The 17,785-nt window shown below is 37.2% G+C and overlaps 3 protein-coding genes across 4 annotated transcripts; all 3 read left to right on the top strand.

The window, feature by feature from the left end:
* The first annotated feature begins 331 nt into the window (after nt 1-331).
* polr2i (RNA polymerase II subunit I) lies at nt 332-8,291 on the top strand. Of its 2 annotated transcripts, XR_013798515.1 has the most exons (7): nt 370-532; nt 629-683; nt 962-1,035; nt 3,871-3,945; nt 5,584-5,635; nt 5,838-5,988; nt 7,094-8,291. XR_013798515.1 is itself a non-coding variant. In XM_079620492.1 (6 exons), the coding sequence occupies exons 1-6, from the start codon at nt 471-473 to the stop codon at nt 5,898-5,900; spliced, it is 381 nt and encodes a 126-aa protein (XP_079476618.1). In that variant the 5' UTR covers nt 332-470; the 3' UTR covers nt 5,901-6,236. The 2 variants fall into 2 exon arrangements, 1 of the variants encoding a protein (XP_079476618.1); XM_079620492.1 differs by lacking the exon at nt 7,094-8,291 and having other exon boundaries at nt 332-532; nt 5,838-6,236.
* Nucleotides 8,292-9,461: 1,170 nt separating this feature from the next.
* pglyrp5 (peptidoglycan recognition protein 5) lies at nt 9,462-12,271 on the top strand. The gene is made up of 4 exons (XM_079620077.1): nt 9,462-9,643; nt 9,717-9,912; nt 10,927-11,045; nt 11,246-12,271. Exons 1-4 carry the CDS (start codon nt 9,601-9,603, stop codon nt 11,428-11,430), a joined length of 543 nt encoding a protein of 180 aa, XP_079476203.1. The 5' UTR covers nt 9,462-9,600; the 3' UTR covers nt 11,431-12,271.
* Nucleotides 12,272-12,290: 19 nt separating this feature from the next.
* Nucleotides 12,291-15,686, top strand: foxg1c (forkhead box G1c). The gene has a single exon (XM_079620076.1). The coding sequence runs from the start codon at nt 13,404-13,406 to the stop codon at nt 14,562-14,564; it is 1,161 nt and encodes a 386-aa protein (XP_079476202.1). The 5' UTR covers nt 12,291-13,403; the 3' UTR covers nt 14,565-15,686.
* Nucleotides 15,687-17,785: the final 2,099 nt, after the last annotated feature.

The raw sequence follows: 17,785 nt of genomic DNA on the forward strand, positions 1-17,785 counted from the left end.
ATGATTTTATGAAAGTATGATGTATTGCGACATCAGAAACGAAGAAAAACTAAATAATGACTATTGTAACGCTTGACGTAAAGCAAGTCAAATTTGTAGTTTTCTTATGTCTCATTAGAACTACAGAAACGCGCCCTGATCTGGCAATCTTACATAGTGTGGTTATAGCTGATAAAGGACCACAAAGCGGAGGCATAAGTGCCTTTCACCCTGTTACGACTTGATGAACCACTGAAACGATTTTGGAGACATTATTTTAAGGTAAAAAAATCTTCCCCTGGCCTACTCGTCTCCCGGATAAATCATTGTTTTGTCCGCCGCCACAAGGAGTCGCTGTGATTTATTCACGCAGCACAAGCCAAGGTCACGCATGCGCACAAACTATTTCCATTCATTTCTAGTACGGAGTGGAGTTGGATTTCTCCTCATTAGCTCTGCACACTTTAATACAGAGCTACAGTAACTTTATCATGGAATTGGAAGGTGCCAATTATGAACCTGGTTTTGTGGGCATCAGGTTCTGTCAGGAGTGGTGAGTTTAGATGAGTTTACGCGTGTTTCTGATCTGATGTGCGTGTTTGTTTTGATGGCAATAGCGGCTCTGATATGAATCTCTCTCTCTTCACAGTAATAACATGTTGTATCCTAAAGAGGATAAAGAAAACCGCATTCTGCTCTATGCGGTAAGTTATTTTTTATTACATGAATAACGTTAAACCTTTAAATTAATCCAAGGTATAGTGTTGTTTAATCAATGAGTTTGTTTTAAGTCGATTGACTCATCAGATGTGATAACTAACTAACTTTTAATGATTTGGAATGCATTAAGCGAACTTTTGAGAAGAGGTGGTGTTCACAGAAAACTGTATAAGAGGTTTAACAGAGGGGCAACGTTAGTGTTCAAACAGGTTCATGCTTCCTATCTGACAGAACTTGTGTGTGTGTTCATGTATGTTTTCAGTGCAGAAACTGTGACTATCAACAGGAAGCCGACAACAGCTGCATCTATGTGAACAAAATCACCCATGAGGTCGAGTGAGTATCTTGCTTTTTTTAGGTTTTTTTTTTTTTACAGAGAAGTTGCGAAAGGTATTGCCATTAGTATTATTAACAAGTGACATGGCATTTCTCTGCCAGCGTCATTGGATTTGAGACACGATACACCAAACCCAAACAAACATCTTCGTCTTGCAGTGAAAAACACTATAAATAGGTGGTACTATTTAAGTGAACCATACCATGAAGTGGCAGTATTCAATCGAGTTACTTTTGACATTGACAGCTTTTTTTGTATGGAAAATATTGCTGTATTTATCATACATTATTTATTATTACACATATTTTTTTCTGTAAATTCTAATGTCCTTATCTCCAATCAAAGTAATTTTTTTTTCTCTGATGATGTTTACTGGCGTGAGGGACAACCTGTCACTCAAGTGAGATTACAGCAATAGCAAACCACAACCATCCAATCAATATTATTACAACACTTAAGCCATGATACGACTTTATTCAGATCATTTTTATTTAATAAGATAAGGTTCTGTCTGTCAATTTCACATCATCTTCATACCCATCTTATTTCGTCCCTTCCCTTCAATTTCCTCGTATTTTCGTAATCATTTTTTAGTTGAAATTAGTGGTCAAATAAAAATATTTGCACATTTCAATGTTTTCACATGCATCTACATCTATTTGTTTTTACAATAAATGTTGTTTTAAGCAGTTTTAGAAAGGACAACCTTACTAACACCCTAATGAACAAGTCGAAGGTGACAGTATTCAATTATGAAATGTAATTGTGCTAAATGATATTATAGGATAATTCATAAATCAGCCATTAACAGCATATAACTTGGACGCTAGATAGCGCTATGGTGTTATTTTCGTTGTGAATATCCTACACAAAAATGTAAGACAGTTAGATTTCAAAACCGTATATAACCAGTATCACTGGCCGTATGTAACCGGTGAACTCCCAGGTATTTTTTAGTTTTAGTAGCTAGTTTTAAAGGGTTAGTTCACCCAAAAATGAAAATAATGTCATGAATGACTCACCCTCATGTCGTTCTAAGCCCGTAAGACCTCCATTCATCTTCGGAACACAGTTTAAGATATTTTAGATTTAGTCCGAGAGCTTTCTGTCCCTCCATTGAAAATGTATATACTGTATACTGGCCATGTCCATAAAGGTAATAAAAAGATCATCAAAGTAGTCCATGTGACATCAGTGGGTTAGTTAGAAGTTTTTGAAGCATCGAAAATACTTTTTGGTCCAAAAATAACACAAAATAAGACTTTATTCCGCATTGTATTCTCTCCCGGGTCTGTTGTGAATCTGCGTTCAGGACTCCGCAGTGACGCTGCTGACGGAAGACGCTGATGACGTGTTATCTGGTGCGCCCGAGCTTCGTTTACAGTCTGAGGGAGACGCACGCTATATTCAAGCTATTCTACATTGTTTGCGTGGATATCATTTTTTTAATGGTGCGTAAATGTGCATGTCGCGGATGAGACACTTTTACAGCGTGCGTTTCCCTCAGTCTATAAATGAAGCTCGGGCGCACCAGATAACACGTCATCAGCGTCTTACGCCATCAGCGTAACTGTGAAGGATTGACAACAGACCCGGGAGAGAATACAATGCGGAATAAAGTCTTATTTTGTGTTATTTTTGGACCAAAAAGTATTTTCGATGCTTCAAAAACTTCTAACTAACCCACTGATGTCACATGGACTACTTTGATGATGTTTTTATTACCTTTATGGACATGGACAGTATACTGTATATACAGCTTCAATGGAGGGACAGAAAGCTCTCGGACTAAATCTAAAATATCTTAAACTGTGTTCCGAAGATGAATGGAGGTCTTAAGGGCTTAGAACGACATGAGGGTGAGTCATTAATGACATTATTTTCATTTTTGGGTGAACTAACCCTTTAAGTAACCTTCTTCACCCTCTCATAGCATTAGACACATTTTACTGATTGCATTTGCATGTCAAATTAACGTGGGCCGAGCGGTGCGTTCAGAAATATGCGAGAACATGCTTCCTGTACAGTTTACTTAGCACGTGAAAGGGAGCGAGAGAGATTATGTGCCGTTTATAAAATTACAGCCTGAAAAAAAAATATGTAAAATTATTATTTCCTGCATTATAAGCTCAGCTCTTAGGGTAAACGTATGCACAATACTCTTAATAGCTGAAATACACTCACTGAAAATATCGATACTTGGCTTCCGTGTATCCATACAATATCCCCACGCAAAATATCGCGATACTATGCTGTATCAATCCCCCCACCTAATAATAATTATATGAACCTATTACAGTATACACATATTACAAAGTCAGTCTGTAATAATACTTACAATGGGACACAAGACAGATAAAACTACAGTATGGAGAAGCCTAATGGTTCTTGTATAGATAAATTATATAACATGATATTGGAGGTGCCACCATTTTCTTAATTTCAACTGGCGCATGACACTACAACCGGATGTCCCTCTCAACATGGACATGTGCCGACGGCTTCCTTGTGTACTTAGATGCCATGCCACTTAATGTTAACACCGCTACTGGAGGATACACGGGGGTCATTTGTACTAAACTGGACTTAATGTGTCTATATTCACGTGGAATGACTGGCTTTGTGACCGTGTTTTTCAGGACTCACAGGGGCATATTTAGTACTGCTGAGCTAATGTGGATAAAATAAGAATAATATATAGTTAAATAGCCTATCCAAAGCACAAATGCTCCACCTACCACACTCATTAACTCTGATTCAGTTCTATAGTGTTTATCGGCTGAGGAGATTTTTCTATACACCTCTAACCTTGTCTCGTCCCTCTTCTCTGCAAGTGAACTGACTCAGATTATCGCAGACGTGGCCCAAGATCCAACACTGCCTCGGACGGAGGACCACCCATGCCCAAAGTGAGTGATAAATGTTTTGTGATGTACATGTATATTAATAATATGATATGATCAGGGGCGCCGTATAGGGGGGAAAAGTTAGGACGATTCCAAGGGCCCCTGACTGACAGGGGCCCCAACAAATAGGTAAACAGTAATTAAAAAATTGTATTATATTATACACTATATAATTCATCATCATTGAGTATATTTCAAATAGTAATTAAATTAATGATGTCTTTGATTGTACTTATTTTGGAAATCAAAGTTAAATATCCCCATTGACCAAAAAGTAAACATCCACCCCTCTGTATCTGCATGAAATGGTTTGGTCCTGCCTTAGCGCACATCATCAGTAGCCGCGTTTCTATTGACTAAAACGTCATTTTCCTCTCGGGAAAAGTCATTTAAAAAATCATGCCAACGGACGTTGGTAGGTTTATATATCCCAGCCACCGCACTAGACATTATTATTATTAACGGAAGGAGACGTAGGCGTTTTATTCAAGCATCAATGGCAAGGAAAGACTCTTATACTGTGAGCGGCAGATGTGAGGAGTTTCTGGGTGTTTCTCCCTCATTTCTGCTTCGAGGTCTTGATTGTGGCATTTCTTTGAGGTTTAGAATCCAGTATTCCTGTAATTCTTTAACAGATTGACACCCTTTCTTTAGTCTTTCCTCTCTCTCTTTTCTCTCTTTCGTTTTTTGAAAACCAGATTTTCTTTTACTATGCAACTTTGTGGTGTCTGTCATCCGCGTTTCAATTACCCTTCAAATTGCGCAAATTGAAATTGCGAATCGAAAATCGGCTCAATGGAAACAGGTCAATTTCGCAATAACTCCCATTTATCTCAAAAAATTTTTTTACATTTGCATGAGGTGGTTTTTCAGGCAATTCGAAAAATAAATATTTCGCAAAACTGCAATGGAAACAGTATTTGTGCATTTACAGTCACCTGACGTAGATGACGTGGTGTGTTTGGACAGAATAGACGAGTTGTTTATTAAATTCATAAAAGACAAAATAATTACAGGAATACTGGTGTATTTCAATTTATTTTTAGAAGCTCACACACACACACACACACACACACACACACACACACACACACACACACAGTTTTGTAGCACTGTAATAACCCTGATGTGGAAATTCCGTCAACTTTATTTTGTTTTTGACATATATGTGCAGTTAAGTAAAAAAAAAAATCAGCTGTTTTCATTGTTTTGAGATGATGATGTTAATTTATTTTGATTAAAAAGTTCTAAAAAAACTAAATATATATGTTTTTCTTTTTTTTAAACTCAATAAAAATACATTGAGACTGTAAAGGATTGCCTTAAGGACATTTTTATGGTGGCTTTTAAACTTGCATCAAATAGTGAATTGCATACTGTATGCAGACTTGCATTTACAAATCACCAGCAGTATGCTAAATATTGTGCTAGTACTAGTATTGAACTACAAGAAGCAAAACAGTTGCAAGCATTTGATTAGTTATGTAAAGCATCTGATGGGACAGGTACGTCCTAGAGATCTGGTGACAACAGCTGTGCGGAGGGGGCCCAATTGAATTTTTTTGTCATGGGGCCCAAAATTCCTGGCGGCACCCCTGGATATGATGGCCATTTTAAAATGAATCTGTTTTTTTTTTTTAGGTGTGGCCACAAGGAGGCGGTGTTCTTCCAGTCTCACAGCATGAAGGCTGAGGTAATCTTTCATGCACATTCTACATTGAATCCACGTGACATATTTTGTGACTGGTATTAAGCTTAAAAATCCTTATATTTGTGTTTTTAAACAGACTATAAGTAATATAAATAGCTCTGTTAATTTTCTGTTTTAATTGATCAAATAATACCTACTGGAAAAACTGGAACTTAAGAGGTGCGTTTTGATTTCCTGAATGCAGGACGCCATGAGGCTTTATTATGTCTGCACCGCCCCACACTGCGGCCACAGATGGACTGAATGAGAAGGATAAATCCATGAATGTCAAAAGATGAGGACGTGCTCTGCGATCCCGTCTCACTATTGCTCCATTCCTGCACGTTATTTCTCAGGTTAGGGGACATATGATGTGGAGTGGACATATCTGGTCAGTGACCCAACTGTTGGTCACTGATGCATTTGCATTTGTGAATAAACTAGTGTTTAATTTTAAATTTTCCCTCTGAGCGTGAGACTGGTGCACAAACACCAGCGTGAAGTCTGAGACTTTTTTCCCCCCTCAAGGGTGTTTATAGTTTCTCATTTTAATATTTCACACTGTATTTTTTGAAGGTTTGTAATAAAAGATTACAAAAACTGAGTTGAGTTTTTATTTTTAAAAAGTACTAGTTTTATAGGGATCTTATTATGCCCTTTTACAAAGTCTTGATTTTGTTTTTGGGGTGTATTTGAAATGTTTTAATGCTTGATTGTTCAAAAAATGCATTCCCAGTCTGGCTCCAACATGCAGATTTCGATGAAGGCCCTCCTTCGAGATCTGAAATGATCTGTGATTGGTTAGCTGTCCCAGTGTGTTGTGATTGGCACTGGTTAGCGTGTTTGGGAATGTCCTGCCTCTGAGTTCTGCTTTTGATATATTAATGATGGCATCAATTTCAAACCAATTCGAGCCCGAATGTCTTCCATAAAATGTGCAGCACACCAATGCTGGGATTGTAATGTTCAGGAACAGTGTTTAAAAGAAATGTGAACTAATGCAGCTCAACCAGGCCTCATCCCCTTTTTTTAGTATTGCGTGGGCGGGGATTATTTAAATAAGTAACATTATGACTTCAGAAGATCGGAAAAATCAGGTTGTAGTCAAAACGAGCAGTTCGTTATACAGTAGTTGTTGAAAAGGGGATTTTGTTAAATAAAATATCTCCCTTTGGAGTTTTTGTGACCTTGCAGATCTTTTTTATACTCAAACAGTAACATACACTAAAGTAAAAAAAAGTGGAAAAAGGATAATAGGACCCCTTTAAACTTCAGAGATTTTGATAACAGAGACTGTTTATTCCATGGTGGTTTAGAGTAGAAATAAACCTGAATAAAACCTAAATTGTGATATGGCTCAGTGAGATTAGGCTGTGATTTAACTAATATTTGAGCTGTGTGTTTTTTAGAGTGTTCTTCTTTTACACACAAGCTGCTCATTAATGGTTTTCTCTGTTTCAGAGTGGCACGTATCACACGCAAGTCAGATTTGAAAGCATTAGATTCCACCATTCCTTCCAGTGTTGAGGAAGATACTCTGAAACTAGTTTGACAAGCTACACTTCTGGAGAAGTAGTTGGCTACACTTAACAATGTTTTTTTTTTTTACAGTGGCACTGTATATTAAAAATTCCAGAATAATTGTTAATCAAGAATGTTTTAAGTAAAAGATTTGGGGTTTGAAACAATGTAATGCAATACAATTATGATTACAAAGAGTATTTATTTATTTTGTAAACTATTCAACATTCACACAATACTCAAGAATATAGCTCTAACTATCAGAGTGCAAAGTTGCTACAAATATCAAAGTGTGCAACTTGATACACAGGAGTAGTCAAAACTGCACGTTAAACTCACATGCAGTGATGGAGCTCGCAGCATTTACTGTGAACTGAGCTGACTGAGACGTGAATCGTGAGCAGTGTGAACTGTGTGCTTCCTTTCAGAGCGTCTCCAAAACTCCTCCTTCAAAACACATGAGCGCACATAGAGTCTGCAAAGAGTCACAAGAAACAGTGTTAAATGACCTGATGTCTCAAAGCACAGAACATTACAATAATAATGAAGGTAAACAACTTACAGAGCTCTTACTTGTTCCACCTGACTGCTGCAGATTCATTTCGGCGTTGAGTGTTGACATAGAAACATCACGGGTTGTTCGTATACAATGGGGTCAATGGTAGCTAAAACCGTTTGGTTTACCAACATTTTTCAAAATACTTTTTTTGTGTTCCGCAGAAGAAAGATCATACAGATTTGGAACTACACACTGTAAAAAGCGAACGTGCAGTGGTTGCTTTAAGGAGGTATTTCTACCTGATTCAACCTATACAGTAAAATAAAAATGTTACCTAAAACAAGGGAATGCTGATTTAACTTAATTGAGTTACACTGACCCAATATACGATTTCCAATAAAGCTCAGGATGAACATATGTGACACATGCGCACTACGACTGCATTGAGGGCAGTATAGTCGTGACTCGTGTCAGCTATATGACATCTGCTCTGAAGGACAAAGAAGAAAAGGTTAGCGTTTGGCTGCTCCTTTCTGATCGGCGAATTTCGCTTCAAAGTGAAATTGCGATTTGTGGTTATTACACGTTGCAGTGAAAATCACAATTGACGTTATAAAACAAATATACACTCAAAAAAATATTTTTGCCTCTTGTTCAGTTTAATTAAAATGAGCTAAAGTAACCCAATTTGACATTTAATCACAACTTAATTTATTGTGTTCAATCCACCTAATATATTTAAAAGTGAAGTATATTTAATTAATTTGAGTTAAACTAACTGGGCAGTGGTTCTGTACTTCCCAGCATGCTGCAAGAGTATGCATTGGGAGAGTACATTTAGGGATTATGTGTTATTTTATGTGTTTTTCAGGAATGGGAAAGATGTTGATAGTTAATGTTTAATGTTATGTTGGTCATTTACAGGAGTTTCTGTTATTGAATTTTGTGGCTACCATTGTGCTGAAGAGTAGCACCTGTGGACACTCAAAGTTCTCTATCAGTATCAGTACAAACATAATATCAATTCTTACCAGTTCATTATATACATTGTGTATAATGATGGATAACACTACTATCTAAAAGAGTAAGACATTCAATTAATTTGACTTAAAGCAATTAAATTGTGTTGACCAAACTAAACTGATTTATTTTGAATGAACTAAATTAAGTTGTGGGTAAAAATTCTTAAATTAAATTAAGAAATGCATTTTTGAGTGCATTTACATCAAGGTGGAAAAGGACTTTCATCATATAAAACAAAAACAAATTTAAAACAAAAAAGTTATTAAGTAATTTTGCCTTGCTGGAGAAATCAGATTATATCTGACAGTTATGCTTCCTGAATTGTTTTTTCAGGTTGGTTGATTAATCATTGATCTTAAATAATGTATTTCATTTCAACAAAACCAGTTATTTTAGATGTTACCACATGAAGTATACATTTTCTAAGTTGAACTGACAATATATATTATTTATTTATTTTTTGCATATCATTTTGGATGAATTATCCCTTTAAATATAATACAACGGAATTCACACTTTAGGTCACAGTACAACAAATGAAGTTATAATTAAAAAGAGAATAATCACAAAGGTTGACTGGTTCTCATGCTCAGAGATTGTGTAATTGTTGTGTTTCTGCAAGTGTCACTGCCTCTTTTCATAAGCTGCCATGCACTTCTGTTATTTTTGCCATGGAAAATATCACCGTTAATTCATAGTGGCATTTCCAGAGTGATCTATATAAAGCCTGTGCAGCATAGGCTAATTTCTTCATGTTATTGCAGGACTCGAGACCAGAATTTTTGCACGAGACAGGAAAGTACGCGGAAGTATCAACAACACGTTTGTCCCTCCCTGTTAGTCAAAGCTAATAAACTTGCCAGTTTGCAAGTCATGCAGCCTACATAACATTCGCCGGCTTTTGAAAGAAAAGTGCGTCGCTGTTATGGACGGACACACACCTGGAGAAACCGTGGACATGAACTCGGGTGAGAGCAATCATCCCGCGCACTGAATACTTTCTAGCATTTTGATCTGATCACACTGACTGTTGTTTCGCAGCGGCTGTAGTGTGTCGTCGTGCTTGGAACGCAGTGGATCCCCGAGACAGGACAGCGATGAAGAGTCCCGCACAGAATGTGATCGTTCACCACACGGCGCTCCGGTACTGCTCGATTCCGCGCGACAGCGTCTCTCATCTCGCGCACATCCAGCGCATGCACATGCAGGAGAGGGGCTTCGACGATATCGGTTATAAGTAAGATGTTAGAACACTACATTTAACTTCTGACCACACGTTCATTACGTATCTAATAAATACAAATCTCTGTAATTGTTTTGCAGAACTAGGCTTGCATAAACTTTGTTTGGACGTCAAATGGTAATTCCATGGATTCCTGAATAAATTTAGCATGTATGAATCAATGACGTGACTCTTTAGTGCAATTTAAACTAAAACAAACAAAAGAAAACTGTAGGACGTTTTCTATGATGAACACGTTTAATTTTTTGAATTATTTTTTATTTTATTTTATGAAAAGTAGGCAGCTTTCTTAGTATTATTACACTGTAAATAACCTACTTGTAAGTGCACGTATAGGCTATACTGTAAAATAAAGTGCAACTAAAAATGTCTTGGTGGTGTAGCCATGTCACCCAGCTAACAAAAATATATTCCATAAACGTTTTGCTAACGTTCCCATTCAGTTATGAAATGTTGCTTGAATGTTCAAAACGTCCAGTATTTTAATCGTTTTAAAACTCGTCATAAGAACGGTAAAAGAACATTCCATTTGAGCATTTTGCAAACATTATGGTTTGAATGGTCTCTGAACATTCTGAGAAAAAAATAACAAATAAACATTAGATGGCGTCAAACTAACATGTTTCAGAAAAAAAAGTTCCATGAACGAAGTGTAAATAATGTTTTTGTGCCAACATTATTAACTATTATTAACAAATGTTCTTTTAATGTTACGGGAAGAACTCTGATCATAACTTTGAGAGAACATTGCCAGAACGGTATAGCTAAAGTTCTGAGAATGTTCCCTTTTATTTGGGCAGTGATTGTATTTAAGGAAAAAAAAATCTCATTAATAGACTGAAATTCTGTATTTATTATTAATTGTTATTAAAATAATTTTTTTTTTTTTTTTTTTTAAATAATGTTTATCTTTCTATAAAAAGGCATGTTTTGTCCCGTTTAAATTCTGCTGACATAGCCAGACTGCTTCTAGTCTATACATTAATCATCAACTCGGTGTTCCTCCAGCTTTCTGATCTCTGGAGATGGGATGGTGTATGAAGGGCGCGGATGGGGGATTGTAGGAGCCCATGCAAAGGAACACAACTTATATTCTGTTGGCATCGCCTTCATGGGTAACTTCAATGGTGAGAACACGACTACCTCTACTATTACATTAATTTTCATCTATTTATTTTCTTTTGTGGTGTTTACACTATTGTGATATTCAGTGGTTTTGTAAATTGAAAGAGAAATCAACATGCATAAGAATTTCATAGTAATGAAGCATTGAACCAAAGTTTACACATCATAAAGAAGATATGTTGTATTTTCTATTTGTCTGTAGATGAATTGCCCAGTTCTGCATCACTGTCCGCTCTGCTGAGACTGCTGCACTTTGGAGTGCTTCACGGTCACGTGCGCCCCGATTTTGTGCTTGTGGGACATAGAGACATGGCAAAGACTGAGTGTCCGGGCGAACATTTATACGCTCTGCTACCAAAACTAAGAGACCAATTACGAAAGCAATGATGACTGCACAAGTGGCATTAAACCCCTGTAGTGTATGCAGCACTGTGTGAATGAAAGTGGGTAAATAATGGATAAATATAAATCCTATCATAACCAGTTTGGAACCAGTTCTGAAGGACATAATTAAGAGTCGTCAAACACGATCCTGAAAAGAAATTCTTAAAATTGAAAATTCTGTTTATCCAGTAAGATCCATAAGAGGATTCCTCTGGTCAATCCTTTCTTGACTAGACTACTTGAAAGCTACAAAATCATGATTATGTTATGTTTTCATTTCTCTGCGCGCACACACACACACACACACACACACACACACACAGAAAAGTAAAATGGACTACAGTGACGTGCAATAATTGCATTTTTGCAAATACATTTGTAAAGGCTAAAAGAGATGTACTTGTGAGCTCATGCATTGATAAGGATTTTTTATTTCTGCCAAAAAGAGAAAGTTTTATGTTTGCCCTATACTTGTATGCCTTTCTAATTTGTATGCACTTCTTATTATGCAATAATTAGACAAATATGTCATTTATTTTACTTTATCTGTTGTTTAATACTTGTATTATTTACTTTAACTTGGTCCCATTATATAATAATTGTCTTTAACTATCATTTAAATTAATCATTTGATACAATGCACTTACTGTATACTATACTTTACTTATAAAAAGCCTGCATATAATTATTATTTGTTCAAAGTATAGCTAATTAAACTGAAAAATAAATTGTCTGCACAATGCCACTAAACATCTAACCAATTAGAAATGAGCTACAGGGTGAGGTGACCATAGAAGATGTCATAGAAGTTGCAAGCTCTCAATAAAAATGAAGGAATTTGGACAAAAACAAAATTTGAAGAAATTTCTTTCAATTTAACATTTTGCCTACAGTATATAATCAAAATTTAGGTCCACTTTATAATAAGTGCCTTTAACTACTATGTGATAATATTTAAATTATTCATTTGATACAATGCACTTAGCTACATGTTTTTACAGTAGCAGCATTGGTAACCCTTTATTTTACAGTGTCCGTTATGTTACTAACCCTCAACCAAACCATAATCCTACCCCAACCCTGTTGTTAATTAATATTATTACTTTAATATATAAAATTACACTGTAACAATGACACCTTAAAATAAAGTGTAACTGCAGCGTTTTACAACACAATACATCGATAGGCCTTTAGGCCTAGTAGCCTAGCAGTTAATGACACCTATATAAAGTTTGACCTAAAATTCCAATGCATCAACTGTATCATATGAATAAGCAGTTTCTCTTGTTTAATTTGATATAGCTAACATCTAGCCTTTCATCTATGTAGGCCTATAGCTAAATTTAGTTCATGCGCAAAATTTAAAACGTCCATGTTTTCTCCAACTCACTCCGATTATTGTAACCACAGTAGACCTACTCCTTGTACTTTACCTTAATTTACAGTTTGGAATGAGTATATTTAAAAACAACGTTCATTTGAAGCTGACAAAATGGAATATTTTAGCTAAGTTTGAAGCACATGGCGAAAAAAAGCACTGAGTTACAGACGTTAAAGTGTTTATTTTTTTGCACGGTCCGTGAAGGACACGTTCCTCTGGTTCATCCTCCAGAGATTAGGTTCATGTCCATCCTAAGCTGTTTGTTTACTCACATCTCCAAGTGTTGTTGTATATCAGAACTCCTTAGCATAACGTATTTTTGCCTCACTCGCTTCTGACAGGCATTCAGTCAGATGAATGTGTAAACAGAAGGGCGGTCTCAGGTGAGAGGCTTGAGTTTCACCGGCTTTCGAAGTGTTATAATTGAGCCTTCGAGTTCATTGATCAGTCAGAGAGATTGGCTGTGCCGGAAACTTATCAGATCTTTTTGTTTTTCCGCAAGCGTTTCCGAAGAATGGACGCGCACTTTCTAGGTTTTTTTCGAAACTTTTAAGTCCTGTTGGACACCTTTAGGAGCGTGTTTGTATTGTTAAACATGGAGGAACTAAAATCCCCCGTGAGTTTTTTCCACAAGTCGTCTTTCAGCATCAGTAGTTTACTGCTGCGACACGAGCGCGCGAGGAGCGACTCGAACACCGCGCCGGAAGCACCGCGCTCTCGTGCCGCAAAGCCACCCATCGCGCGCTCCCATCACCAGCAGACAAATGACGGAAAAGACAAGCCGATTCCAAAGCGGAACGAAGCGAACAGACCGGATAAAAAAGAGTCTGGGGGAGTTGAAGAGCAAAAGTGTGAAGGAACAGATGGACAGTCACCGGAGAAGAAGAGCAAACCCGATAAGCCTCCGTTTAGTTATAACGCGCTTATCATGATGGCCATCCGCCAGAGCCCGGAGCGACGGCTCACCCTCAACGGCATCTACGAGTTCATTATGGGCAACTTCCCGTACTACCGAGAAAACAGGCAGGGTTGGCAGAACTCCATCCGGCACAACCTGAGCCTCAACAAGTGCTTCGTCAAGGTCCCGCGCCACTACGACGACCCGGGAAAAGGCAACTACTGGATGCTGGACCCGTCCAGCGATGACGTGTTCATCGGCGGAACCACTGGAAAACTCCGGCGCCGGTCTACAGCCGCGTCTCGAGCCAAGCTGGCCATGAAGAGAGGCGCACGGCTATCCTCCACCGCCGCCACCGCAGGACTGGCATTCTCAGGCTCGTTTTACTGGCCCGTCCCGCCGTTCGTGACTCTCCAGCATCGTCACCCGAGCTCCGCGGCTCACCACAACAACTACGCCGCGTCGGTTCTGTCCCAGAGCTCGCGCCACTTCAGCTCGGTCGGTCCCGCTGCGGAAAGACTGCTTCTCCCGTCCGCCCAAGAGGCAGCTTATTATGGAATGGGCTGTGAACAGATGACCTCCTCCTTCTCCACATCTGCTTCTGTGCCTCTGCCTCTCTCTGCTCCCCGCTCTTTCAATTTACTCTCCAATCAGTCCAGTTACTTTTACTCTCACCAGGTGCCTCACACAGCGGGACTGTCACCCTGGTCGCAGGAGGAATCGTACCTCTCCAAAACATCTCCTTCTGGACAGTTATTCGCTGGAAAGCCATCTCCTTCTTCTGAATACATTGGAGGATTATGTTCAGACATTCCCAGTTATTTTCCTCATTTTAACACAGCCAACTCCATGCACTGAACATTTTCAGCTTTTTGAAAAGTATAGACATGCAGTTTATGTGCAATCTTTTTTTCCATTATTTAATTTCATTTGAGGCCAAATATTTGTGGCCAAACTAGTTTCTTTTGTAATATCCAGTTGTTTACAGTCTAGTTACCACAAAAACGAGTTACGCAAATATTTGTATGCACATGACGGCTGAATTAAACGTGCCGATGTCAATGCACTGCTAAAAAAGGGAAATAGCTGAGGGGAACAATGATGTTTTGTTCTGACCACATATGTCTCTTTTTGATGTCTGCTGGTTTTTCTTTAGATGGCAGTTTGTATGTACGATATGATACCAAAAAGAAAAGATTAACTGCATGATTCTGTCCGGTGCTTTTTCATAAGATGTCTTCGTGTTGTTCAGCATTTACAGTCACTCACATACTCTTAATACTGTAGATATTTGTCTAAGAAGAAGCCTACAGGTATTGGCCTGTAATTTTGACCTGGCCCAAACATGTATCCACTCAAAGGAAATAAATGTTTTGGAGGAACAGACCTTTTTGTATGACAATTAATTGTTTTATGAAAGAAATCTCCTATACTGTAAATACTAATTTCAACTTTGCAGAAAGGTGATCACATTTCGGTATAATTTACAATAAGGTTTCATTTGTTAACATTATCAAATACATAACATTAACTAACAAATATGTTGAATATCAACATTTACTAATACATTTTTAAGATACAAAAATTGTATCAGCTAACATGCACTTTTAAGTTGTAGCCTACTAACATGGACATTTTTATTAACATTAACAAAGGTTAATAAAAACTGTACAAATGTATTGCTTATTGTTAGTTCATGTTAGTTAATGCATTAACTTGTGTTAATAAATTAAACCTTATTGTAAAATGTTACCAACTTTTCATATATTCAAAATGTGTATGTCAAAATATCCTTTATTTATTAGGTTTCAATGTTATTTTAAATTTGACTTATTTTTGCTTTCAATCAACAACAACCTCCCTATAAAAATATGTGAAAAAATGTTAATTTAATGTTTTTACTCTTTTATAATTTTTATTTTGTACGGCACTTTGATATTCTTGATTCATAAATATTAAAACAAATAAAAGCCCATTGTACAATCCAAAGCTGAGTTTGAGAGTTCATGCTTAAACATTGTCTCATGAATTAATAGATTATCCATTTATTCAACAATGCAGGGAACTTACAGCAGACCTACGGGCCATGATTTAATACAAATTGTAATGTTTTATGAAATGTTTTATTCAACGATATGCAGATCAATATCTGATTAGCCGTCCATAGAAGAAATGTGAAAATATTGTGCAGTGCTTTGTTTTTCCACATCTTTCTCCCCTCACATTCACACACACACACACACACACACACACACACACACACACACACACACACACACACACACACACACACACACACACACACACGCAATGTCTGAGGGTCTCTAGAGTGCGATCACAGCCTCAGCTCAGTAATGAAGTGGGTCTCCTTTTTCAAATGGCTGAGGAGGGGAGAGATAAAAAGAGATGATAGAAGGACATTCAGAGAGAAAGAGAGAATCCAACCACAGCACGCTAGAAATAAAAATCACGTTCATCAGATTACACCACTTCAAATAGACACAAGTGGTTTTTCACATTTGTACAAGCTGTGGTAATTGAGTGAGCTGGATGAAAAGTGTTGCCCTTGAACTAAGGAAACCAGCGAGTCCAGATTTCACCTCGCGGAATGACCGGAGCAGACCTCACGTGCCCTCGTCTGAGCCATCAATGAGTCTTTTCCATTTAACAAATCTGTTTTAAAATCTGTTTTTTTTTTATTTGTATTAATTTTTAATTGATAATGTTTTATTTTTAATTAGGGGATTTTAATATTAAACCTAATTTAAATTTCTTTGAGTGACATAATGAAAATAAAACATTGTTACACTTGAGATATGTAACATTTAAATTAATTATTTGATACAATGCAGTATGTTTTTACATTGTAGCCTACTTATATAGGCTATTTTTTAAAATACCTTCATGTTATTACAGCTAACTATGCAACAACCACTTTGATGCCTCAAGAAGATCATAAAGAGATTGTAAAACTAATTCATATGAATTGAGCGCTTATACAAAACTTTCTGAAGAGACTCAATCGCAATCAACGATAAGCGAACATAAAAGCTCAACTGAACCTGCTTGAAGTGCGAGAACGTAAGATAAGATATGACGAGACATGCACGTGCACAATTTCCCATCAAAAACACAACCATCCAGTCAGGCCTAAATACACTTATAATAGGCTTACCGTTAATCAGGGTAAGACTAAAACACTTTTTGGAAGAAGGATATATGATGTATTGACTAAATATTGTTTATTTTGTACAAAAAAGTTACATATAGTGTACCTTTAAAGGGGAGGTTGAGTATGATTTCACTTTTCTACTAAAGTTCTACTAAACTAAAGTTAGTGTGTAATGTTGCTGTTTGAGCATAAACAACATCTGCAAAGTTACAACGCACAAAGTTCAAAGCAAAGGAAGATATGCTTTTAAAGAAAAGGACTACAACAAATGGCTGGTAGGACAGGACATTCCTCCAGGGTTAGTGACATCACCAACCCTAAAATGTACATAAACCCCGCCCCCGGGAACACGCAGTCCATGTTGAGAAGAGGAAAAGTTCTTGTACATTTGTGAGTCAAACTTAAGCATCCGTCTTTTCACATGCAATAGAAAGTCACTCTGTGTGCATCTCACAACAGTTCCTATATGAGTGATTTATAGATTACCATGACAGAATATGCTAATTGAAGATAATTAACTCCACATCAGCAACATAAATTCATCAACTAACCATTCAGAGACGTCCTGTTGCATTCTACATGTTGTCACTTCTTCTTGAGTCTCTCCATCTTTGTCTGACTCCATTTTAACATTAAAGGCAAAACAGTTTCTGTAATTTTAGTGTGTCTGCTTGAGGTAATGGCAGCTGCTATAGCACACAAGCTCTTGAAACCCCGCCCTCTGCAGCAGCTCATTTGCATTTAAAGGGCCAGGCACAAAATGGTGCGTTTTTGCAAACCCTCAAAAAGTGACAACTTTAATATGCTATATAAAAATATCTGCGGGATATTTTGTTCTAAAACTAAAAACACACATGCAGTTATTCACAACCTAACCATAAGCCCTACTTTTCTCCACAAAGGTAAT

This window comes from Phoxinus phoxinus (genome assembly GCF_949152265.1).
Source record: "Phoxinus phoxinus genome assembly, chromosome: 8".
NCBI lineage: Eukaryota > Metazoa > Chordata > Actinopteri > Cypriniformes > Leuciscidae > Phoxinus > Phoxinus phoxinus.

Bases quoted from the DNA above. Each gene is read 5' to 3' on its own strand.
- foxg1c (XM_079620076.1), top strand. From the start codon at position 13,404: ATGGAGGAACTAAAATCCCCCGTGAGTTTTTTCCACAAGTCGTCTTTC.
- polr2i (XM_079620492.1), top strand. From the start codon at position 471: ATGGAATTGGAAGGTGCCAATTATGAACCTGGTTTTGTGGGCATCAGG. The intron at 533-628 runs GTGAGTTTAGAT...CTCTCTTCACAG, and splicing joins ATCAGGTTCTGTCAGGAGTG to TAATAACATGTTGTATCCTA. The intron at 1,036-3,870 runs GTGAGTATCTTG...CTTCTCTGCAAG, and splicing joins AAAATCACCCATGAGGTCGA to TGAACTGACTCAGATTATCG.
- pglyrp5 (XM_079620077.1), top strand. From the start codon at position 9,601: ATGGACGGACACACACCTGGAGAAACCGTGGACATGAACTCGG. The intron at 9,913-10,926 runs GTAAGATGTTAG...GTGTTCCTCCAG, and splicing joins TTCGACGATATCGGTTATAA to CTTTCTGATCTCTGGAGATG. The intron at 11,046-11,245 runs GTGAGAACACGA...ATTTGTCTGTAG, and splicing joins CTTCATGGGTAACTTCAATG to ATGAATTGCCCAGTTCTGCA.